Below are 26,451 nucleotides of genomic sequence, written 5' to 3'. Positions count from 1 at the left end.
AATTGCAAGTAGACTGCATTAATAGCTAAACAGTACAAAATTGTTGCAAAGACAAAGACTTCCAAACATGGAAGATGATGGTTCCAGTGTACTCTTCTCTCCAACTAAAAGACAAGACAAGAGAAGGAGGGTTGACCAATCAACAAATAATTAATAAAAATTTAAGTTCTTCTATGAACCTAAGCACTGGGACACTGTGCTAAACTCCTTTTTTCTATATTATGGGGTATATATTCTTCTAAATATACATTCTCTGATTTCTGTTTTTCTAAGATATGGATAATTTTGGACTTTTTTTCTATTATCTGTGTTCACTGTGAAACTTATCTTAAGTAGGAAATGGGTCAGAGCTTCCCTTCCCATTCAAAATAACCAAGCAATCCAGATGTTAGATGAAACCCAATTACATCCTTTAGAGTAGAGGAACAATATTTAAGGGAGCAGATAGATACAATTCTAGCTCATAGTCCCATTATCTTTGAGAAGTCTCTTTGTCCCCAACTTCCTGCATCCCCTCTAGGCAGGCACAAAAGTCTCTTTTGGAGACTGGCGAAGGAAAAAAGTTTCAAGATTCTTCCTTCCAAGTCCCACACCAAGCTAAGCCTTTGCAACATGTGAAATTCTAAAGAGGACCCACCACTTTCTTTAGCTAAAGCTCTATCAGGCCAACAAATAACCGGGGACTTACCTCCAGTTTTATTATAGAGCTCCCGACAGAGTTTTTTAGCCAGGTGCTGCAGCCTGTCTGTGAGCTTCCTGTTCTGAGCCTGGAGAGAATGCAGCTGTCTAGAAAAGTTTCCAAGCCTTTCCTCCTTTTGAGAGAGAATATTTCTCTGGGTGTTTGAGAGTTGGTTGATCTGAAAAACTAATCCAATAACATGGTCAGAAAATGTGGTAGAAATATCATATCACTAGATAGATAAATAGATAAATATTTATAGATATGTATTCATATATCTATATCTATGTACATATATATAAACATATATATATATAGGCTTTCTTGTTCTGTTTTCCATATTGTACTGTCTACCAACCAGCATGACTCAGGTTTTCAGTAAATGCCCCCTGTGCTCTAGAGTGGATTTGTGATTGGGGCAGGGGTGTACTGGTAAATATTAAATAAAAAACTTTCTGCAATACATGGCACACTTTTAAATTTAATCTGCATTTTTACATACAACACTTTTCTATATCACTTCCTTTAAAAAAAATCAATCAATATGTGTTCAAAAATATTTATAGCTACTCTTTTTATAGTGGCAAAGAACTGGGAATTGAGGGATGCCCAACAATTGGGGAATGGCTGAACAAGTTATTTACTGGACTGCCGCTGAGGGGAGAGGGGAGAGAAGGAAGAGTTATATAAATATGCAAAAGGATGAATATTAAAAGCTTTCATAATGTGTAACTGGAACAAAACAAAATAAAATTACATTATCCAGAAATAAAGTCAATAAACAATTACTAAATGCCTATTGTGTACAAGTACTATACTAAGCTATGAATAAAAAAAAGAAAGAAGACAGTCCCTGTGCTCAAGGAACTTGGGACACCAAGCAGACACTATATTCAAAGCAAACTATATAAAAGGGAAATAATTAGTAAAGAGAAAACTCTAGAATTAAGAAGGTTTGGGGGGGCGGCTAGGTGGTGCAGTGGATAAAGCACCAGCCCTGGAGTCAGGAGTACCTGGGTTCAAATTTGGTCTCCGACACTTAGTAATTGCCCAGCTGTGTGGCCTTGGGCAGGCCACTTAACCCCATTTGCCTTGCAAAAAAAAAAAGGTTTGGGGAAGGCTTTTAGTAAAAGATGAGATTTTAGATGGGATTTAAAGGAGCAAGGGAAGTCAGGAAGTCATGAGAATGAAGGAGGGAAATGCCCAGAACAGAGAGATAAGAGTATCCTGTTTGTGGTGGGGCTGGAATCATTTAGATAGAATATGTGTTGGGGAGTAAGGTTTAAAATTGAAAAGTCACGGGGGCTAGGTTATGAAGAACTTTGAATGACAAATAGAACATTTTGCATTTGGGAACTACTGGAGTTTACTGAATATGGGGGGTGGATGTGGAAAGAGGATTTAAAATGATTGGATCTACTCTATAGGAAAATCACTTTAGTGGCTGAATGGAGGATGGATTGGAATGAAGAGACACCTGAGGCTGGCAGAACCACCTGCAGGTTACTCTAATAGTCTAGAAGGGGGCACATTTGATAGATGTTGCAAAGGTTAAATTGCTGGGCCTTATAAATAGATTGGATATTGGGAAGATAGTGAGGATTCCAGGATGGCTTCTAGGTTGGGAGTATGAGGAACTTGGAAGTTGGTGCTACTCTTTGCAATACTAGGGAAGGTGGGAGCTTGAGGAAAAGAGTTTAGGGAGAAAGGCAATGAGTTTTGGATATTATGAACTTTTTCTCTCAATAGTATTTTATTTTTCCCAATTACATGTAAAGATATCTTTCAACATTTTTTTTGTTCAACATAAAATTTTGGATTCCAATTTTTTTTCTCCAGGGCAGCTAGGTGGTACAGTAGATAGAACACTGACCCTGGAGTCAAGAGGACTTAAGTTCAAATCTGGCTTCAGACACTTAATAATTACCTAGATTTGTGACCTTGGGGATATCACTTTACCCTGTTGCCTTGCAAAAAAACAAATTTGTCTCTCTCCTTCCCTTCTTTCCTCCCCTCCCCAAGACAGTAAGGAATCTGATATAAGTTATATATGCACAATCATGTTAAACATATTTTCATATTAGTCATATTAAGTGTCTACTGGACACCGAATTTGAGATAGTCTATATAATCAATAAAACAATGAAGTTTGCTGATTTCCCAGGTATAAATGTTTATGTTAAAATTTTAACAATTAATCTAAAAATATAAACCCCTTGGACTGTGGTGCTGAGTAAGGCTAAAAAATCATTATCATTCCCATTTCAGGGCAAACCCTTGACCTCCAGTACTAGCTTGAGTTTGAGTATATACTTACATTCAAGCCCTAATATTCCCAGACCAATCAGCAACAACAGGCACAAAGTCAACAGAATTAGAGCAAATAAACGCCACGATGTAGAAGTGGTTGGGTATCCTAAGGAAGCAAGAAGAATCGATGATCAACTATGTTTAGTATGATTATATATGTAGAGTCTATATCAGGATTAGTTTCTAGAGGGAAGGGAAGGAAATGAGGAAGGTAGAAAACGAAAACTCAAAACCTTGCCAATAAATGGCTGTTAAACAGTATGCTTGCATGTAGTTGGAAAAATTTAAATTAAATATTAAAAAGAATCAGGGTAGCTAGGGGGCAAAGTGGATAGAGCACTGGCCCTGGAGTCAGGAGGACCTGAGTTCAAATATGACCTCAGATACTTAACATACCTATGTGACCTTGGGCAAGTCACTTAACCCTTGCCCCAAAAAAAACTTAAAAAAAAGAATCAATGTTCAAGAAAGTCGACCTTTCTTTTTGCCCTGGAACTACCTCAGCAATAATCAAACTCAATCAAACAACAAACTTATTAGGTGCCAGGCACTGGTAAAGTCAGGAACATAAAAACACAAATGGAAGTAGAATTGGTACTCAACCATCAGTAATATTGACACAGACTTTGTAATTGGATTGTCTGGCTTCAGTACAGTGAGGCTAACACAAACACATTTTCAGTCCTGCAAAAAGCTAAATCTTTCCATGGCATTAATTAAACTGACATTGTATACTTAATCATAGCCCTGTGATCACAGGCTCAAGAACAAGAGCTCTGTCAATAAGCATTTATTAAATGCCTCCTACATTCCTGGCTGTTGTTATTGTTGCTGTTGTCTCTCCTTCATTCTCTAAGAGAACCATGACATGCAAGTGAGTTGAATTTAAGTGAGGAAGGATTGTGCAAATTCACTAGCCTCACTTTCTGTGCCCAGTGGCCAGTTATGGATTGGAATGACTGATATTTTTCAGTTAAGGTCTTTAACAGGTCTCAGTTCCACTGAGGTAAAGCCCAACTAAATTAGAGAAAGAAAATACTAATTTAAAAATGAATGGGTTCCAGATTACTGGGAGTTTATATTTTATTTGAAGGATTCTTCAGACTCACAGATAAATTGAGTACTAAAAAAAATACATTGGTGGGGGAGGACTGGAAATTTGAAAGTGGTGGGAATAAGAAGAGATCTCTTGAAAGTGATCGAACTTGAGTGGTAACTTTTACAAGGAAGGTTAGAGTCAGGAGAGGGTATTACAGGTATGGAAGGCATCCTGTTGCAAAGTAAGAGACTGTAAACAGAATATTGTGTGCAAAGAATAGCAAGTGGGATGGCTTGGTTGGGGAGATAGAGCATATGAAATAGAACAATATATAATCAGCCTAGAAAATTAGACTGGGGTCAAGCTGTAACTGAGAAGTTTATATTTTAATGTAAAGGCAATGGAGAACAACTGAAGCTTCTTGAGCTTCCTGTACATTAAGAATATAAATTTGTTAACTTGCCGTATGAACACATTGGAGAGGGAGGGTATATATTTCCAGACAAATGTTGAAATCATTACAATAATACAGAAAAGGGGTAATGAGGGCCTAATCTAGGGTGGTTCTGCTATGAGTAGGGATAAAGGAAAGGGGATGAAGGATGTCAGTTGTAGTGGAATTAAGAGGCTTGATAATCAATTGAACCTAGGGTGAATCTGACCTTAAATATTAGGAGAAAGTGAAGTGATTTGTTCAAAGATTGTGCTTGCTTGGTTTTAGTGGGGTGGAGTAAGTTTTCACTTACACTTTCACAAAATAAATGGCAGCCATTATTCCTGTCCTTTGAGAATCTGGAATTTAACTGTACAAAAACAACTTAATTGTATTAACTGGGTGGGGGGGATCTCTATCTTTTAAGGTATAACCTTTCTTATGTGCCCTAGTTATACTTCCTCCTTCCTAGTTTTTCCTCCCTTCTTCCTGACTCTTTTCTGAAACTTTCCACATCTGGAGTTTTCTAATGTCTCATAGCTTCCAAAGAAGAAATGTCTAACTTTCCAGTTTCTTAGCTGTGACAACAGAGGCAAAGAAAAAAAAAATCCAATGAAATGACACAATCCTTCCCTCTAAAACACTAGTGTTATCTGAATTCCTGAAAGTCTGCAATGAATAATTAACTGTGAACTCAGAAGTGGATTTTTAAAAAATGAAATAAATTTATTTATTTATTTTTCCAACTACATGCATAGGTAGTTTTCAACAATTATTTTTATCAGGTTTTGAGTTCCACCTTTTCCTCCCTCCCTTCCCTCCCCCTCATCCCTTGCCAGCAAATAATCTAATATAGAATATACATGGATAATTATGTTAAACATATTTCCATATTAATTATATTGTGAAAGGAGAATCAGAACAAAAAGGAATAAAAACCATGGGAGGGGAAAAAACACAAAACATAAAGCAAATTTTAAAAATTGAAAATTATATGTTTTAGTCTGCATTCAGACTCCATAGTTCCTTCTCTGGATTTGGCTGACATTTTCCATCACAAATCTTTTAGAATTGTCATTGATCATTGTACAGCTGGCCAGAACAAATTCATCATAATTGATTACCACATAATATTGCTGTTATTGTGCCATATTCTCCTGATTCTGCTCACTTCACTCAGTATCAATTCATGCAAGTCTTTCCAGGCTTTACCAAAGTCTGATCGCTCACAATTTCCATCACATTCATATCCCACAATTTGTGCAGACATTCCCCAATTGGTAGATATTCTCTCAATTTTCTAATTCTTTGCCATTACAAAAAGAATTGCTATAAATATTCTTGTACTTGTGGGATTTTTATACTTTCTTATGATCTTTTTGGCATATAGACTTAGTAGTGGTATTGCTGGATTGTCCTTCAGGCATATTCCAAATTGTTCTCCAGAAAGGTTGAATCAGTTCACCACTCCACCAACAATGCAGTAGTGCAGTAGTGTTCCAGTTTTCCCCTATCCCCTCTGACATTGATCATTTTCCTTTTTTGTCATATTAGCCAATCTGATAGGTATGAGGAGGTACCTTAAAATTATTTTAATTTATTTAAATTTAAATTTAATTTAATTTCTTTGTCTGAGAACTGCCTATTCATATCCTTTGACCATTTATCAATGGGGGAATGATTTGTATTCTTATAAATTTGACTCAGTTCTTGATTTATTTTAAAAATGTGGACTCAGAAGTCTTAGAATGAGACTAGGGTGTCAATGTCAGTAGCCTTTAGAAAGATCATTGTGCTTATTACAGTATCTGACACACAGTAGGTATTAATAAATTCTAATTCACCAACCAAATGGATTCCTTTCTTCTACTATGGCTGGAAAGCCATCATGCCCAGGGTTCTCTGTGTGACTCCTTTCCCTGTTTTTTTTTCCTCTCCCACTAGCATTCTTGAACCCAGGGAGAGAGATTGTTCATCTATCATAGTTTCAAATGTGCCAACTGTGACTCTCATGCTTTTCCCTTGTTACACTTGCCTCTTATACCATGATCCTTTGGATGTCTGTACTTAAGGCATATGGCATTCTTCCTAAATAAAACAATTAGAAAAGGATATAAATAAAATATTTTTCAAAAATTTAAAAGAAAAATAAATAAAGAAAAAGGAAATAATTTGAATGAAATAAAAAGATCTATTACTTTCAATAGCGATTAGTTCAGTTAGTATGTCAAGCTTCTTGAGTTCCAATAATGGAATTATTATTATCTTTGCAAATATTGCAAAAAATACTGGAATTTTTGAAATGCAAATCAACAATAGGACTTGAAGCTTTCTTTCATAATTTTTTTTCCAGGCAGTGTAGTTGAAAAGTATTTCTTATAGACTGGAATACTTATGCTAAGTAAGGTCTAGGGATACAGCAGCAAAGAAAGGTAAAAAATACAAATAGGTCCTTGTCCTCAAGGATTTCACCTTCTCATGGGAGAGAGTGAGAAGTACATGAGATTTGTACCATCCCATGTCATAGGTACATGGAGATAGCTAGATAACTTGGTTTGGACAAGATACTTTTTTTGCATTGTAAATGTGAGGTAATCTTGGACAGAAGATACTAATGGTGAGGATAAGAGGGGGAAGGGAGGAAGGGGATGGAAAATGAATCTTGAAAAAATGGTAGCTTTGACTTAAGTCTTCAAGGAAGCTAGGGAAGGTAAGGAACCAGAGGTGAGGAGGGAAAGCATTCCAGACATGGGGAAAAGATAGTGCAAATGCATAGACAAAAATGGTTTACTATATGAAAAAAAATAAGTATCTTAGTATAATGGATTGTACCATATATGGAAGAGAATAAAAAGTGAGAAGACTGAAAAAGTAGAATTTTTCCGTTGTGAAGGGTTTTAAATATCAAATAGCAGACTTAAAAAAATTTGACCATGGAGTTATTAGGGAGCCAGTGGAGTTTAGTGAATTGGGAGGAAGGTTCACTCATATTATGATGCTTGGATTTTAGGAAAAATCACTTTGGGAGCAAAGAAGACAATAATTTAGAGTTAGGGAAGGAGACCATCCATTTCAAGATTGATCCAGCTAGACATATATCCCAGTTTAAGGACCACACAAAATGATTTATATAATTTGATCAATATTGATATTATAGAATTTTGCCCTAATTTTCCTAGAAATTTATATTAATTTTCTACTTTGCAATGAAACCTTGATGCTTGGAATCTTTAATTTATGTTCCACAATAGTAACAATTCCCCTTCTTAGAATTTCCTCTGGGATAGTTAAAAGGATATCTTATGGTTCTATCCATAGAGGGTTAAAACTTTCCAGGATCATTTGGAGGGAACCATCTTTCTCTAATTACAACTGGAGTACATTCTACTTTTTGTTGCAATTAAAAAAATTTCATCATTATGACCTTTAGAAGCTTTCCAAAGTTGACTTAATACTAGTTCAGGTTAGAACCTTTTTTGTCTTTGGAAAGAAGTTTAGGATCAGAATTTCTCTGATATTTTTCTCCCCCCTCCCCACAATGGTTTTAATTCCTTCTGTGTTTTCTCCTTAGGCTGAATTTAATGTTCTTCAAGATTGTTCCAAATGCCCTCGACTTTAATGAGGTCTCTCTCTCAAGGGGTTTCATCCTGGAACAAAGCACCTTTTTATGTGCTAAAACTGCCTGGGAGGTGCCTCTGTTTGGCTTGGCTTTAATTGGATTTTATTTTTTAGAAGGAAACTCCCATACTGTTTACTTGAAGCATGTTTGGCAAGGAGATATGGATAGGTCTAAAAATGGTATAAACATTCCAAAGAAGAATAACAGATATAGATAAATAATTCTTTCCTGTATCTCATTACTTTAAAAAAAATCTATCATTGGTCCAAAATTAAAAATATTTCCACTTTTTTTTAGGGCTTACAAATATTGTTTTCTCCTGACATAGGATTCTCAAGGTCACTTCCATACATCAGTAAGCAGCAGAGTGAGTGGGATATTAGTAAAGGAAGGACTATGTGAAAGACCATGAGAATATCTGAACTCTCTGCCTAAATATTGTATAATAATTTCCCCAGGTTTTAAATAATGAATAGCATTTGAATTTTAGAAGTGTACTTATTTTGTATTTTATAATAAAAGCTTGCAACATTGCCCCTCCGCAGACTATCTTCAAATAACCACAATAGGAAATCTAAGAGGAGGCTGCTATTCAATAGAGGAAGATTTAGAATGTTAGAATTCTATGCAGACTGATGCCTTTATACAAGGATTCCTTTAGAAGCTGAAAATTTGACTAAGAAGCTGAAATAAAATCAAGAATCATATGGAAAGGGGAGGTGGGGATCTTGAATTGTTGTAATAGTAGCACAATAATGGGATGATTTGACATTAAAGGACTGTTCCATTGGACAGGAGATACTGACATGACATGCACTTAGTTTATCCAAGTTACAAAGATTTCAGAAATAAAGGATCCATAAGCTCTGCTATGCCTGGGAAAAGATGGCAGCACAAACCTGAAATCAAAGCCAATTAAAGGTTTACAATAAACTTCAGAGTCCATCACTAGGACTCTAGTCCATCCCACTTACCTATACATTGAGTTTATTTATCCCTCCCAAAGTTTTCCCCAGAAGGGTTTGCTTGGTTGGTTCCCCCCACCCCCACCCCCAGCCTATATCAGGAAATCAGAAAATTTAGCTTATCTGCATATGGACAGTTGTGGAAGGAGAGATTGACAGAGTTACTTGAATCTGCCCTCTTTATTTTTGACTCCATTAAATGCTTTTGTGATTTGTGTTTCTTGCAAGATCTGTAAATCTGGGCAGGGAACATCTGGCCTGTGACCATATGAAGCCTGCAAAATCATTTGGTCTGGTGTGCCATGGCAACCTCAGGTGGGACTTGATATTCAATAAATCTAGGAGTATTTTAGGGGTGAATTAATTAAATGTTTGACCAAATATAGTAGACTAATTTTTAAGTTTTTAATTTTGTTTCTCCCTCTAATGATGTTATAAATATTCAAATGGCCATGGCAAAAGCAAGATTACCCACCTATGCTATAAATAAAAAATATTGCACAGGTGGAGGCTTGGATCTTATTTTATATAAATTTATGAAAAAAAGTTCATCTGGGAAAATTAATAAAGGATTCCAGAGTTAGAATTCTCCAAACTTTCAAAGGTCCAGTTGTTAGACATAGAAGACATACTATTTTAATAGATTTCTGATAACTGAGTAGTCAATTCTCATTAGAGTTCACCTGGGCCTGCAAAGCAATGGGGAGAAATGCTCATGGTCTTCCTCATTGTTCTTCATCAAAGTCCCACTGACTCTGATATTCACCATGATTCACCAAGGAGACCTTGAGAAGATCATTCAGGTAAAGCACAATTTCCTATAGATTCTATACTAAGTGAAGATGTTTCTGTAATAGATTGATCTGTATATGTGGAATATAGTGAATATACTCCAAGTCTCACTGAGCTCTCACAAGCAGACTGATCAAAATTTGGTTTCAAATCATCATTCTTTCTATATGCTTCTAAATAAAGCATAAAATTCTATCTAAAAAGTTTGTATTGCTTATAGAAGAATTCCTCCATGACTTATATAATATAGGGAAAAGGAAAAAGAAGAGGGCCAAAGGCAGGGATTATTTTGTGGAAGAGATGTTAGATGGGTTCTGGAGGGCAGACCTAGGAACAATGCAGAGGAGCAATGTTAGGACCATTTTTAAAAATGAAATGATCTGTTTAGGCAGTAGTGAGTTTTCCCCTCCCTAGAGATCTTCAAGACAAGGTTAGATGACCACTCATTTGGGATGTTGACAAAGGAATTTCTGTCCCTGTAAAGATTGAACTAGATGACCTCCATGGTTGCTCCTGATTCAGTTTCTGTAATCTGGAAGAAACCAAAAACTCCATACCAATGTTTCACCTCAAAGCCAATTTTATTATTCATTCATTCAACTGACATTTATTTTATAAGATATGCCAATTTGGGTTTCCTTTCAAATAAATTTAATTAATTAAATATAAAAACAAAATTATTTTCTAAAGCACTAAAGTTATCTCACATTTTGGTGATTTTTATTCAGTAGGCATACTGGAACTAGATTTGGGAAAAAAAGGCCTACAGAAACTTTATTATTATTTTGCTGATGGTCTAAGAAAATGATGCAGAAAATATTAATATGGAAATTAAATTTCAAAGTGTATCATATGTACATTTTTTCTGGAGAGCCAGTTGTTAAATATTCGCTAGCATAAATCTGGTTTTACCTCTTAAAACATCCATTAAATAGATGACAATGACAAAGTTATAAAAAGGTTCCAATATATGACCAGCTTCTCATAGATCACATGATTTTTGAAGCTGAAAATACCATTAGAACTCATCTAAAAATTAAAAGAGAAATCACGATATAGAAGATAAAGGATGGGAATTGAAGTCAGAAAAAATTCCAGCTGTTTTCCTAATTTTATTCTAATTCATTTTCCTAATCCATAGCAAGGAGGCTCCAATGAGAGAAAATATGTCAAATGCTTTGCAAAACTTTGCAAAACTAATACTATTTAGTATCATTATTGTCATTATTATTATTAATTATTATTATTATTATTATTATTATTATTATTATTCCCCATTCTCTTTTTTAGAGATGAGGCACTGAAAGATTAAAGTGATTAGCTTAACATTACACAGAGGAATCTTTGACCTCAGCTTGTCCTTTTTTTGTTGTGCTTTGGTTTTAATTGTTTCCTCTAGGTTTAAATTTCTGATGATTCTAATAAGGAAGAAATTGATTTCCTCCTCACCTGTCTTCCCCATCTAGAGTCTCAATAAGCCACCTGTTTGCAAGTAGGGGCAGAAATCTTGCAATAGGTGCAAAATATACTGGTTGAACTTTGTAACAACTTCATCTTTTTTCCTATCTTTTCTTCTTGACATCCATACTTCAAAAAAAGAAACAAAAACGACTGGGTTCACCTGGACACAGATTGATAGGACAGACAGATGTGGAAAGAGAGAAGTGGAAGAGATGGAGAGGAAAACTAGTACATACATTTATTATTTTTGAGCCTGAATCTCAAACTAGTTTTATCTACAACCAGTGTAAACTGTCTTCTTGAAATCAGATGGTTCCTCCTCTTATTTCCCTAAACCAACAGTTGTCACAGTATGGTCCATGGACCCCTGAGGATCTCTAAGACCCATTCAAGGAATCTGTGAAATCAAAATTATTTCCATAATACTAAGATGTTTATCTATTAAAAATGATAGGTTGTCAAATATTTAACAACCATTAAAGAATAGATGTGATTCCACAGTTTTGAGTTCAATCTGTATTACTAAGATTTTTTTCCATAATTTTTAAAAGTCTAGACAATTAGCAAAGCAATAAGTCAAGTCCTGATTTGTAGTATTTGCCAATTTCTGGGAAGTAAATATTCATACTAACAACTGAACAGTTTTGTTAAATTTGAACTGGCTCCAGCACACCACTGTCTAATAAAATACTCTCTTTGCCAACTACATATTTGCATAAGGTGAGATTTTGTTCATATACTTCAACCAAAATGACATATCACACCAGACACAGAAAGCAGATATGAGAATTAAGCTATCTTCTGTTAAGCCAGTCATTAAAGAGACTTGCAAAACTATATGAAACAATGCTACCTTTCACACTGAACTTTTTGTAATTTGGAAAATAGTTATTAATCATAAAAATATTACTTTACTGGGATGTGTGAACCTATGAAGGAATTCAAATAACTAAATATATGAGATATCCACATGGTATAGTCTACTTTCTGGTCTTATCTCAGCCTCCCTCAATTTCTTCATCTGTAAAATGAGAATAATTATAACAACTTCATCATAGGGATGTTTCAAGGGCTAAATGAGATAACACATGTAAAGTATTTCCCAAGCCTTAAAGTGCTAGCTACTGGTTTTTAAATGACAAAAGGAATAAGTACCACTTCATTCTATTACTATTACAATTAATTTTTACACTAATCCTGAATAATGCATTTAAACTGTTCAGAAATAATAGTTCTATTATAAATACTCAGTTCCCCAGAGAAATCCCTGAACCTTATTTTTATAACTGATTCTTTTTTATATATATTTATTTTAAAAAATTTATCAAAAATTCTTTCTAGATTCTGTTTTCTTTTTCAGTTTTTAAAAAATTTATATCATTTCCTTCAAATAGTTCTACTATTGTCTAAGCTTAGAAATATAATTATTCATTGTTGGCACACAAGGGTGAGGTTTTTATGTCCAGATGTTTGTTTGTCTTCAAGATATGTTCCCTAGCCTCCACTCCCTGACTCATTAGCCTTTTCCTTCAAATGGGACTGATATCCTACCCTGCTACTCCTACTGCTCTACCCCTGTCATCCCAGTACCAGGAATTTGAACATAATGTTCTCTCATAATGCTAATGCTTCCCTTCAATAACAGGAGATTCTAATTCTTTTCAGTAGTAGATTTGAAAGCATAAAGCTCTGAATTCATATTCCTCTGATACTATTGCAACTATTGATAAAACTGTAAAATAGGATAGCTGTAGTTCCTATTTTGTAAGGTTATTGTGAGTCTCAAATAAGATAATCTATGTAAAGTGCTTTTTAAACATTAAAGCATGCTTTAAATACCAATCATTGTTCTAGGAATGGGGACTGGATTTGTGATTTTATCAGCATAGAGAACTCCCACTTGAGGAAATTCATTGCAGCCTGCTACTGCTTCTGCAAGTCATAGTCACAGAAATCTGCCAAGAGCACAGACTTAGTGGCTTAACTAAGGTCACATAGCTAATGTGTATCAGGGGCAAGACTTGAATTCTATTTCAAGGTCAGTTCTCTATCCATTGAGCTGAATTGCCCTCTTGTTATATTTTTGTTTTTCCTATTATAAATGGGAGTGGGATTCACCAATTGAAAATGAGTCCTTATAAGGACCATGATATGCCCAGTTGATGAAATCCCAGTATAGATTTTGGGGCATGTACAAATTTGGTGTAAGTGATTCTAGAAGGTGTGCTAACCATCTGATTTAGATGAGACTTTTTGTAGTTGTAGAAATAAAGTAGGTTGCATTTAAAAGGCATTAACTGGGACTTCTGGCCAAGATGGCAGAGAGAGGACAGGCACAGTTCTGAAGTCTCCTGATCTTTCCCCATCTAGCATATGAAACAAACCTCTTAAAAGAAATTCAACCCACAAAACCCAGAAAGAAAAGCCAGGAGAAAGAACATCTACCTCAGGATTTGTCTCCCTCAGCAGCACTGGAAGAATTCTGGGGGGTGAGTCTGGGCACAGAGGGCAGATCAGCCCCGGATGAGCCAGATTAGCAGCTGAATTGGAGCTGGGGAGTCTGAGGGCCTGAGAGCCAGACCCACTGGATCAGTCATGGGGCTAGACAGTGGGGGCTTGAGTCAGGGAGCAGGGGTGTGCTGAAACCTGGAGCTTGCCAACAGGGCTGGGGGAGAGTTCTGGTGCAGGAGAGCTATGGACACCATCCCTGGGCTCCTCTGGTCTGAGAAACTCTGAGTCCATGCCTCCATTGCAGGATTCATTAGCTTCAACTCCTCCCTTCAAGCTAAGGGAGAAGGCCTCAATCAAGGTCGCAGACACTCCAGAGAAAGTGACCAGCACCTCCTACTGACCAGCCAGAGAAATTGCACACAGTGAGTAAAGCCTCTATTGATCACAAGCTCCCTGGGAACCAGCCACTCCCCAACTCAAGGTCTTAACAAAACGAAGAAGGGTCAGCAGAAAGGTGGATCCATAGAAAAATTCTTGGAAGGGAAAGACCCTAACTCAAAGAGACCTAGAATCTCTGAGGAGAATGCGACCTGGTCTTCAACACAGAAAGACTTCCTTGAAGAAATAAGGAAGGAGTTTAAAAATCAACTGGAAAATTTGGGAGAGACAATTAATACCTTGCAACAAGAAAACAAATCCTTAAAAAATACAATTGGACAAATACAAAATGAGAGCAAATCTCTCAGATCATCAACTGGACAAAAACAAAATGAGAATAATTCTCTCAAAACCTCAATTGGGCAAATGGAAAGCTCTTTCAAAAGTAGAATTGGGGGCGGAGCCAAGATGGCCCAAGAAGGGATCAAGTCTTAGGAGCTCTCTGATAAAACTCATCAGCTAAGGACTCTAACTAAACTTTCAAGAGACAGAACCCACAAAGGGACCCAGTGAGGCAGTTCTCCTACCCAAGGTAACCTGGAAAAGAGCAGAAAGGCTCTGCTCCCCCGGGTCGGAGGGACGGCCCACCAGAGGGGGGGCCCGCCAGAGGCAAAGATCTTCAGCCTCCCGAAGGCAGCCCCAGGGTGCTGGGAGTCTCAGCTCACAGCAGCGGAGGAGTCTCCTGAGCTGCACCCCGAGGAGCACCGGGCACAAAGTGGGGGAACAGCAGGGGACCTCTGCCAGAGCGAGTATGGGGAGCCCAGCCCTCAGGGCACACAGGGAGCAGCTTGGTCTTTCTGCAGCCCAGAGCCAGAAACAGAAGCAGGCAGAGCCAGTAAGCAGGAGCCCCCAGGGCATGAGCCCATTGAGCTGAGGGAGGGGAATGAAGAGAGAGACTGCAGAGCTCGGTCCTCTGCCCCTGGAAAAGTACTCCGGGGTTCTAAACACATTCAGATCCTGATTACAGTCTAGGGCCCCCCCCCCCATAGAACAGCAGGATACCCCCCACCTCAGCTTCATGGCAGAGGGGTCGCATATAGTCATTCACAGACCAGGAGGGAGGACAGAGCCTCACACACTGAGACCCTTGTGGGAGTGTCCCAAAAGCTCAGGAAGCACCCCAAAAACAGGCTTAGGCTGGGAAAATGAGTAAGCAGAGGAAAAAGAGGAACACCATTGAGAAATATTTTGCCTATGAGCCCAAGAAGGATCAAAACACTCAGTCTGAAGATGAGGAAGCACAAGCTCCTGCATCTAAAGACTCCAAGAAAAACAGAAATTGGGCTCAGGCTATGACACAGCTCAAAAAAGACTTTGAAAATCAAATGAGGGAGTTAGAAGAAAAACTGGGAAAAGAAAGGAGAGAGATGCAGGAAAAACATGAAAATGAAGTCAGCAAGCCTAGTCAAGGAAATCCAAAAAATGTTGAAGAAAACTAAAAACCAGCTTAAGTCAAATGGATAAAACAGTTCAAAAGTTATTGAGGAGAAGAATGCTTTAAAAAGCAAAATTGTCCAGATGGAAAAAGAGATAAGAAAACTCTCTGAGGAGAACAAATCCTTCAGACAAAGAATAGAATTCAGGGAGATTGATGAATTTACCAGAAATCAGGAATAAATACTTCAAAACCAAAAAAATGAAAAGTTAGAAGAAAATGTGAAATATCTCATTGAAAAAACAACTGCTATAGAAAACAGACTTAGGAAAGACAATTTAAAAATTATTGGAATACCTGAAAATCATGATCAGGAAAAGAGCCTTGACATCATTTTCAAAGAATTACAACAGGAAAATTGCCCTGATATTCTAGAAGCAGAGGGCAAAATAGGAATGGAGAGGATCCACTGATCCCCCCCTGAGAAAGAGATCCCAAAAAAACAACCCCTAGGAATATTATAGCCAAGTTCCAGAACTCCCAAGTCAAAGAGAAAATATGACAAGCAGCCAGAAGAACACAGTCAAATATTATGGAGCTACAGTCAGGATCTCACTGGACTTAGCAGCAACTACATTGGAAGCTTGTAGGTCTTGGAATATAATATACCGGAAGGCAAAAGAGCTTGGAATGCAACCAAGAATCAACTAGCTAGCAAGGCTGAATGTCCTCTTCTAGGGAAAAAGATGGACTTTCAATGAACCAGGGGAATTTCAAATGTTCCTGCTGGAATGGCCAGAGCTGAACAGAAGGTTTGATCTTCAGATACAGGACTCAGGTGAAGCATGGAGATTGGAGGAGAGGGGGGAAATATGAGGGACTTAATGAGGATGAACTGCATGCATTCCTGCATAGAAAAATGACACTGATAATACTCATATGAACCTTCTCAGTTAATAGAGCAGGTAGAGAGAGCTTTTATAGTTGAAGCTCAGGAGAAAGCTGAATTCGAAGATAAAATATGGTGTAAAAATGGAGTCAATAGAAAAAAGGGAAATGGAATGGGAGAAAGAAAAAGGAGAGGGGGAATAGTCCAAGATATTTCACGTAAGATTTTTTTTATTACAATGAGCTATTGCAATGATATGGAAGGGGGGAAGCAAGGGGGAATGAGGGAACCTTTGCTGTCATCAGAGATGGCTAGGAGAGGAAATAGCATATATACTCAATGGGGTATAGGCATCTGGAGTAAGAAGGAGGGAGGAGCAGGGGGAAGGGGTGGGGATGTGAATAAAGGAGGAGAGGATAGACCATGGGGGGAGAGTGGTCAGATATAATTCATTTTCTTTCTTACTTCTTGCAAGGGGCTGGGATTGGAGGCCTGCCCAGGACCATGGGGCCAGGTGGATTCTGGGCCTAAGGGGTGGTATGGGGGCTCAGGGCTTCTTGGCCCCAGGACAAGGGATCTGTCTGCTGAGCCAATCAATGACCCTACAGCAGAGTCAGAGTGAAAGGAGAGAGAAAATAGAGTACATGGTAGTGAGGAAATAAGAAAGGAGGGAGTTGCAATCAGCAATGGCAACAGTGGAAAAATATGGAAGTAACTTTTGTGATGGACTTACCATAAAGAATGACATCCACACATGACAGAGTTGTTGGTGTTGGAACAAAGACTCAAGCACATTTTTTGTTATTATTTGGGGGAGGGTGCAGGGCAAGTGGGGCTGGGTGATCTTTGTGTGTCAGGGGGCCGGATTTGGACCCAGGTGTTCCTGGCTCAAGGGCCAATGCTCTGTCTGCCACCCAGCCACCCCTACTATTATTGCTATTTTATTTTATTTTGGGTCTTTTTTTTTCTTTTTTTAGGTTTTTGCAGGGCAGTGGGGTTGGGGTGGCTTGCATGTCACACGGCTGGGTGATTGTTGGGTTTCTGAGGCTGGATATGGGCTCGGGTGCTCGTGGCTCCAGGGCGGGTGCTTCATCCATTGCACCACTTGGCCATACCTACAATTATTACTATTACTTTTTTTTTAATTTTAATTTTTTTCTCTCCCCTTTACTTTTTTTGCCCAAGCAAGTCTATCTATATTCATGGGGGAGGAGGAGTATTTTGTTTACTTGTAAACAAGAATATTTTATTAATGTAAAAAAAATTGTACAAAATGAGAATAAAAAAATAAATTTAAAAAAAAGTAGAATTGGAAAAGGAGTTGCAAAAGTAGAATTGGAAAAGGAGTTGCAAAAGGTTAATGAAGAAAACTCCTCTCTAAAAAAAAGAATGGAGTCTGCAGAAACTAATGACTCCATGAGACAGCAAGAGCCAGTTAAACAAAACCAAAAAATAGAAAAAATAGAAGAAAATGTAAAATACCTCATCAGCAAAACCACTGACCTTGAGAATAGATCGAGGAGGGGCAACCGGAGAATTACTGGACTTCCTGAAAACACTGAAGAGCAAAAAAAGCCTGGACTTAATATTACAGGATCTAGTGATGGAAAACTGCCCTGATATCATGGAACCAGAGGGCAAAGTAGTTATTGAAAGAATTCATTGATCCCCTCCAGAAAAAGATCCTAAAATGAAAACATCAAGAAATGTTGTGGCCAAATTCCAGAACTATCAAATAAAAGAGAAAATCCTGCAAGCAGCCAGAAAGAAACAATTAAAATATTATGCAGGACCTGGCTGCATCAACATTAAGGGATCGAAGGTCCTGGAACGAGATATTTTGAAGAGCAAGGGAGCTTGGAATGCAGCCAAGAATCTACTAGCCCACAAAACTGAACCTTCTCTTCCAGGGAAAAAGATGGACATTTAATGAAATGGAAGAATTCCAAAAGTTCCTAACAAAAAGACCAGAGCTAAATAGAAAATTTGGACATCAAACAGGAGGTTCAAGAGACACATGAAAAGGTTAAAAAAGGGGGGGGGAGGGAGTAAAAAAAATTGCTATCCAATAAGTGGAAAATGGCTATATTCCAGCATGGGGAAAAAGATTCTCATAGATCTTGAGAATTTTAACTCTAACAGAGAGAATATACCTAGCCAGAAGTGATGGACATTCATGACCTATCCATAAGACTGCTATCCAATGGGATGTAACCGGCTTTAACCCCACTTGGGAGAAAGACTCTAATAATTCTCAAGAATTTTAACTCTATTAGACAGAATGTACTTAGCTAGAAGTGACAGATACTCAGAATTTCCTATGACTCAGATAGAAAGATCTAAAAAACACTACCTCATTAAAAAGGGGGACAGGAAGGAGATGGGAGCAGGGAGGGGATTGAATGGGGTAAATCTCATTACACTAAGAGGTACAAAATACCTATGGTAATAGAGGGGAAGAAGGGAGGAGATGAAAAACACCTGAATCTTCTTCTCATCAGACTTGGCTTAAAGTCAATTTACACATACTTAGTTAACTTAAAAAACATCTAACCTTTCAAGGATTAAAAGGGGAAAATGGGAGGGGGGATGGAGAAAGGGAGGGGGAGTGGGGGGAAAGGAGAACTAACAAAAGGAAGGGAAGGGAAAAGGGAAAAAGAGAAAGGGGAAAGAAAGGGGAGGGGGTGATATAGGAGGGCAAACACACTGCAGGGGGTGGTATTCAGAAACAAAATACTGGGGAATATGGATAAAGGGAGGAAGGGGGAAAATACAAACAGAAGGAAGAAAGTATGGAGGGCAATAAAGATTTAGTAATCAGGCAGAGCCAAGATGGCCAGAGGGGTAGCCCACCAGAGTGAAAGAACTTCAGCCTCCTGGAGGCAGCTCCAGAGAGCTGGGAGCTGCTGCAACTCACAGCAGCAGGGGAGTTTCCTGAGCTACACCCCAGGGAGCACCAGGCATAAATTGGGGGAACAGTGAGGGGGAACCTCTGCCAGAGCAAGCACCTGGAGCCCAGCCCTTAGGGCACACAGCTAGCAGCATGGCCACCACAGTCCAGATCCAGGAAACATAAGCAGGCAGAGCCAGTAAGCAGGAGCCCCCAGGGCATGAGCCCATTGAGCTGAGGGAGGGGAGTGAAGAGAGAGAGACTGCAGAGCTCTGTCCTCTGCCCCTGGAAAAGGACTCCGGGGTTCTAAACACATTCAGATCCTGATTGCAGTCTAGGGTCCCCCCCATAGAACAGCAGGATACCCCCCACCTCAGCTTCATGGCAGAGGGGTCGCATATAGTCATTCACAGACCAGGAGGGAGGACAGAGCCTCACACACTGAGACCCTTGTGGGAGTGTCCCAAAAGCTCAGGAAGCACCCCAAAAACAGGCTTAGGCTGGGAAAATGAGTAAGCAGAGGAAAAAGAGGAACACCATTGAGAAATATTTTGCCTATGAGCCCAAGAAGGATCAAAACACTCAGTCTGAAGATGAGGAAGCACAAGCTCCTGCATCTAAAGACTCCAAGAAAAACAGAAATTGGGCTCAGGCTATGACACAGCTCAAAAAAGACTTTGAAAATCAAATGAGGGAGTTAGAAGAAAAACTGGGAAAAGAAAGGAGAGAGATGCAGGAAAAACATGAAAATGAAGTCAGCAGCCTAGTCAAGGAAATCCAAAAAATGCTGAAGAAAACTAAAAACCAACTTAGGTCAAATGGATAAAACAGTTCAAAAGTTATTGAGGAGAAGAATGCTTTAAAAAGCAAAATTGGCCAGATGGAAAAAGAGATAAGAAAACTCTCTGAGGAGAACAAATCCTTCAGACAAAGAATAGAATTCAGGGAGATTGACGAATTTACCAGAAATCAGGAATCAATACTTCAAAACCAAAAAAAATGAAAAGTTAGAAGAAAATGTGAAATATCTCATTGAAAAAACAACTGCTATGGAAAACAGACTTAGGAAAGACAATTTAAAAATTATTGGAATACCTGAAAATCATGATCAGGAAAAGAGCCTTGACATCATTTTCAAAGAATTACAACAGGAAAATTGCCCTGATATTCTAGAAGCAGAGGGCAAAATAGGAATGGAGAGGATCCACTGATCCCCCCCTGACAAAGAGATCCCAAAAAAACAACCCCTAGGAATATTATAGCCAAGTTCCAGAACTCCCAAGTCAAAGAGAAAATATGACAAGCAGCCAGAAGAACACAGTCAAATATTATGGAGCTACAGTCAGGATCTCACTGGACTTAGCAGCAACTACATTGGAAGCTTGTAGGTCTTGGAATATAATATACCGGAAGGCAAAAGAGCTTGGAATGCAACCGAGAATCAACTAGCTAGCAAGGCTGAATGTCCTCTTCTAGGGAAAAAGATGGACTTTCAATGAACCAGGGGAATTTCAAATGTTCCTGCTGGAATGGCCAGAGCTGAAGCTTTATCCACTATGCCACCTAGCTGCCCCAACAGCATCCATTCTTAGTAAAAACACTAGAGAGTGTAGGAATAAATGGACTGTTCCTTAAAATAATTAGCAGTAGCTATCTGAAACCATCAACAAGCATTATATTCAATGGGGAGAGGCTAGAGGCATTCCCAATAAGATCAGGGGTGAAACAAAGATGTCCATTATCACCACTACTATTCAATATTGTATTAGAAATGTTAGCTTCAGCAATTAGAGAAGAAAAAGAAATTGAAGGAATTAGAATTGGGAAGGAAGAGACAAAACTCTCACTCTTTGCAGATGACATGATGGTCTACCTAGAGAATCCCAAGAAATCATCCAAAAAACTACTGGAAACAATTAGCAATTTTAGCAAAGTTGCAGGTGATAAAATAAACCCTCATAAATGCTCAACTTTTCTATATATGTCTAGCAAGAAACAGCAGGAAGAGCTAGAAAGAGAAATCCCATTCAGACAATATAATATATTTGGGAGTCTATTTGCCAAGATAGACTCAGAATCTTTTTGAAAACAATTATAAAACACTTCTCACACAAATTAAATCAGATTTAAATAACTGGGCAAATATCAACTGCTCATGGATAGGTAGAGCTAATATAATAAAAATGACAATTCTACCAAAACTAAACTATCTTTTTAGTGCTCTACCAATCAAAATTCCAAAAAATTACTTTAACGAGTTAGAAAAAATTGTAACTAAATTCATATGGAGAAATAAAAAGTCAAGAATTGCCAGGACCTTAATGAAAAAAAGTGCAAAAGAAGGTGGCTTAGCCCTACCTGATCTAAAATTATATTATAAAGCATCAGTCATCAAAACTGTTTGGTAGTGGCTAAGAAATAGAGTGGTAAACCAGTGGAATAGACTATGTGCAAAAGCAAGAGATGATTATAGTAATCTGCTGTTTGATAAACCCAAAGAGTCAGGCCATTGGGATAAAAACTCCCTCTTTGATAAAAGCTGCTGGGATAATTGGAAGTTAGTATGGAACAAACTTAGATTAGACCAGCACCTCACACCCTTTACCACGATAAGATCTCCTTGATTACAGGACTTAGACATAAAAAAACACAATACTATAAGCAAATTAGAAGATCAAGGACTAGTTTACCTGTCAGATCTATGGAAAGGGGAGCAGTTTGTGACTAAAGAAGAGTTGGAGAATATCACCAAAAACCAGCTAGATGATTTTGATTACATTAAATTAAAAAGCTTTTGCACAGATAAAACTACTGTAACCAAGATCAAAAGAAATGTAGTAAATTGGGAAACAATCTTTACAACTAATCATTTTGACAAAGGACTCATTTCTGAAATATGAAACTGAGTCATATTTTTAAAACAAAAATCCATTCCCCAATTGACAAATGGTCAAAGGATATGTAAAGGCAATTTACAAATGAGGAGATCAAAGCAATCCATAGCCATATGAAAAATTGCTCTAAATCATTAAATATTAGAGAACCCAAATTAAAGCTTCTCTGAGGTACCACCTCACACCTCTCAGATTTGCCAATATGACCAGAAAGGATAATGATCATTGTTGGAAGAGTTGTGGGAAATCTGGGACACTATTACACTGTTGGTGGGGCTGTGAACTCATCCAATCTTTCTGGAGAGCTATTTGGAACTATGCCCAAAAGGCAACAAAAATGTGCATACCCTTTAACCCAGCAATACCACTACTGGGTCTATACCCTGAAGAGATGATGAAAAAGGCTAAAAACATCACTTGTACAAAAATATTTATAGCAGCCCTGTTTGTGGTGGCAAAGAATTGGAAATCCAGTAAATGTCCTTCAATTGGGGAATGGCTTAGCAAACTATGGTATATGTATGCCATGGAACACTATTGTTCTCTTAGATACCAGGAGGGATGGGATTTCAGGGAAGCCTGGAGGGATTTGCATGAACTGATGCTGAGTGAGATGAGCAGAACCAGAAAAAACACTGTATACCCTAACAGGAACATGGGGGTGATGTTCAATCTTGAAGGACTTGCTCATTCCATCAGTGCAACAATCAGGAACAATTTTGGGCTGTCTGCAAAGGAGAGTGCCATCTGTATCCAGATAAAGAGCCGTGGAGTTTGAACAAAGTACAAGGACTATTCCCTTTAATTAAAAAAAAAAATAGATATCTTATTGTCTGATCTTGTTACCTCTTAGACTTCTTGTGTCTTCCTTAAGGATATGATTTCTCTCTCATCACACTCAATTTGGATCAATGTACAACATGGAAACAAAGTAAAGACTGACAGATTGCTTTCCGTGGGGAGGTGAGGGGAGGGAAATAAGATTGGGGGGAAAATTGTAAAACTCAAATAATATCTTTAATAACAAAACAATTTAATAAAAAAAGGCATTAACTGGTCAAAGTGAGTTCTTTTCCTCTTTCCTATCCAGCTACCATTAAAGTAAATAGATGGGACTTTAAGACACATCAGATAGGAAGATAAATCACTCTGGCAAGTTAGTATCTTTTGAATGCACCCTATTTCTGATTTCATAGCCAACTTAAAAAAGTTTCTTTTCACCATAGAGACTAGAACCAATTACAGAAAGTCTATGAATACTCCAAACTTCACATGGATATTATATCACTTAATCATGTTGTCTATGCTCAAAAGAAATGAGCTAACTGGCCTATCTTACTTTCCCATTTCAGCAACAACAACAGCAGAAGTAATAGTAGTATTCCCCACAGATCTAATTCTGTGTAAGATCTACAAGGGGAAAAAAAATATCTTACTCTATCATTCATATCCTATGATTGAAGAAACTATCATCAAGTAGGCCCCCACCCTAATGTCTAGAGGACTGGAAATCCCCAAAGGTCATTTCAAGAAAAAAAGGAAATTGGAATTGGTATTGAAGAAGCTCTTGTGTAGAGATTTTTCTACAAATGGGACACCAGGAATAACATTACAGCATATAAAAAAGTGAATAATTCAGTGCAGGAAGAGAAAGGAGAAATTTCAACTAGAGCCCAAAAAAGGACCAATTCCTCCCAAAGTACTTTTATTATTATGGGACAAAAATGGATAAGTTTCAGGGCTATAAAGGGAATGGAGAAGATATTTTAAATGAAGAGATGAGGTTGGGAGTTGGATGAAATGGGAGAAGGGGGGAAAATGGGGGTTTTGGCAAACTGCAATGTAATGGAAAATATAAATTACAAAATGGAAGAAAATTTTAGCTTTAAGCATGAAATATTTGAAAGTAGACTAGAAATTAAAGTGACAAGTTCATGTTAGTGGCACAAACTAGTAGAGAATAAAATTTCTCCTATCTCAATTTTTCTTTTATAAAATTAAGAATGAAATGAAATCTTTGATTTTAGAAAAATAGAAAAGAGCAATAACATGATGAAAAGAACTAATCTAACATTTTAAAGGAAAGAGAGTCTTGAATAAATGCTCCTATTCTGATAGCATTAAGACATTTAGCAGATCTGGTGTGCCTATAAATTGGGAGGGCAGAACCAGATTTAGAAGACATTACTTTTATCTTCAAAGCTAAAGATAATGTTTCCATTTTGAAACTATTAAGCCAAATGGATAAAAAAGTCAGGTAGGAGGTGGCTTTCAAAATATAATTTGCAAGTTATTCACATTATAAGACATCAAATGTTTGGTTTTCATGTAAGAAAAACAAAAAAGTTTCTACCAATTCAGACTATGGGACATATGATCATCCTCATCTCTCTCAGTCACATATACACATGCACAAATACACATAAATCACAGTATATCAAAAGAGAAAAAGCACTCACTGAAATACATAACTGACCCAGTGATGCCTTCCAGTTCTACATTTTTTATCATATGAGAATATGTGCATATATGAACATGAACATATATATATATATAAATCAAAATGTCACTGGTTCATAAACAATACATATAGCAGTAAACTCTTAACAACATCTTCAGAGAACTCATAGTAACATGACTGTTCACAAAAGCTTTTCTTCTTCCTCTCCCCAGGTTATATACACCAAGAATTCCCTATTCTTCTTTTGCATTGGCCAAGTGATAAACAATGTTGTATCAACATCTCTGGCCTATTTAATAAGAAACATACTGACCGCAGGGGCTGATAATACCTGTGTTCTTGCTCCCTGGTTTCTGAGCAATGGTTAGGGCTTGTGAATGCAGACTTAGGGTGGTTTCCCCATCATCATCCAGCATGTCCAGTGTACTGTTGTACTTTGCTTGCATCTGAATCCTTAGAGATGAAAAAGCTACAGTGTTTATTCTCCAGCTGCCCAGGGTATTGTAAGGCAGACCAATGCTTCAGGGGAAGGAAAAAACACTCCTAATGCTCTGAGCTGCTGGCTTCAGTTTCTGAGGAAGTCACTGACCCCTGTTCCTGAAGGGAGAGGCCCAGCCCTTCTCCTGTGTACTTGTAGCAGTCAGAGGGAATGGCAAAGACTCAAGCTGTGGGAAAATATGTTTTTTTCCTGTTTGGTTCATCCCTTACCAAGCTTTCAGTGAGGGGGCTGACCATCTTGGATCATATTTGTTTTTCAGTCTTTCCCCTTGCTAGTAAAGGCATTGTGCTATTTAATTGTTTTGCCATAAAAGGTTGGCCCTCTAAAACACCACAGCTGTGGGGGTGAAGAGGAAGGACATACATTGTTGGTGTCGGTAGAGAGCCCTTGAAGCAAAAGGCCATGTAAGTCTCAAGAGAGCTTGACAATAAGTCATTTTACAAGCATTTATTAGGATCTTCCTTCTTGCCAACTATTGCACCAATATAGAGATAGTCAAAAATACCATCACTGCCCTCAAGCAGTTCCCATTACAATGGAGAAGAAAACATGCCAAAAAATGATGTCTACAAGATAAATAATCTCAGAGGGAAGCACAGTTAATCAATAAATATTAATCAAATGCTTACTGTGTTCCAGACACAGTTCTAAGAGCTGGAAATAAGAAAAAAAGACAAATACAGTCTCTGCTCTCAAAGAGGAATTTGGAAGAATCTGATGGTAGAGAGAACATGAGAACAACTATGTACAAACACAAGATACTCAGGATAAATTGGAGATGATAATTGAATGAAGCCAGAATTGGGGTAAGAATCACTGGCAAAGGCCTCCTAATGAAGTTTGCATTTGAACCTGAAGGAAGATGGGAAAATCAGGAGATAATTCTAGAAATCAGTGAAAGGACAGGAACAAGAGATGATGCTTTGTGTGCATGAGGAATAACAAGGATGCAAGTGGGGCCAGATCAAAGAATTCATGGAGGAGGTGGAGCATGAGAAAACTGGAAGGATAAGAAGGGGCGGGTTATGAAGAGCTTTAAATACCAGACTATATATTTGACCCTGAAGTAATAAGGAGCCTCTGAAATTTATCCAGATAGAGAATGTACTGGAGAAAGGAGAGGCTTCATTTCAGAGAGTTCCCAGGGAATTCTCTGTAACCTCCCCTCCAAGCCCCAACCAGTAATCCAGTCTCTTATGATCCAGAAGCTTTTCTCATATTCAGTCAGATCTTATACTGACTCTGAGGACTTGCTT

The 26,451-nt window shown here is 37.8% G+C and overlaps 1 protein-coding gene across 2 annotated transcripts in view; it reads right to left on the bottom strand.

Moving 5' to 3' along the window:
* The window catches only part of CLEC1A (C-type lectin domain family 1 member A), a 41,838-nt gene extending 16,547 nt beyond the window's left edge, over nt 1-25,291 (bottom strand). Inside the window, exons 1-3 of one of the 2 annotated variants that reach the window (XM_074194590.1) lie at nt 25,028-25,291; nt 2,997-3,095; nt 689-865 (exon numbers count right to left, since the gene is read on the bottom strand). In XM_074194590.1, coding sequence (XP_074050691.1) covers nt 689-865; nt 2,997-3,095; nt 25,028-25,142 — 391 coding nt within the window. In that variant the 5' untranslated portion in view covers nt 25,143-25,291. The remainder of the gene's footprint in view (nt 1-688; nt 866-2,996; nt 3,096-25,027) is intronic. The other variant, XM_074194589.1, reaches the window with a different exon arrangement.
* Between the last annotated feature and the right edge of the window lie 1,160 nt (nt 25,292-26,451).

Source organism: Macrotis lagotis, chromosome 7 (assembly GCF_037893015.1).
Source record: "Macrotis lagotis isolate mMagLag1 chromosome 7, bilby.v1.9.chrom.fasta, whole genome shotgun sequence".
Taxonomy (NCBI): Eukaryota; Metazoa; Chordata; class Mammalia; order Peramelemorphia; family Peramelidae; genus Macrotis; species Macrotis lagotis.
Note: the sequence above shows the minus strand (reverse complement) of the source record. Positions and strands in the feature narration are given on the sequence as shown.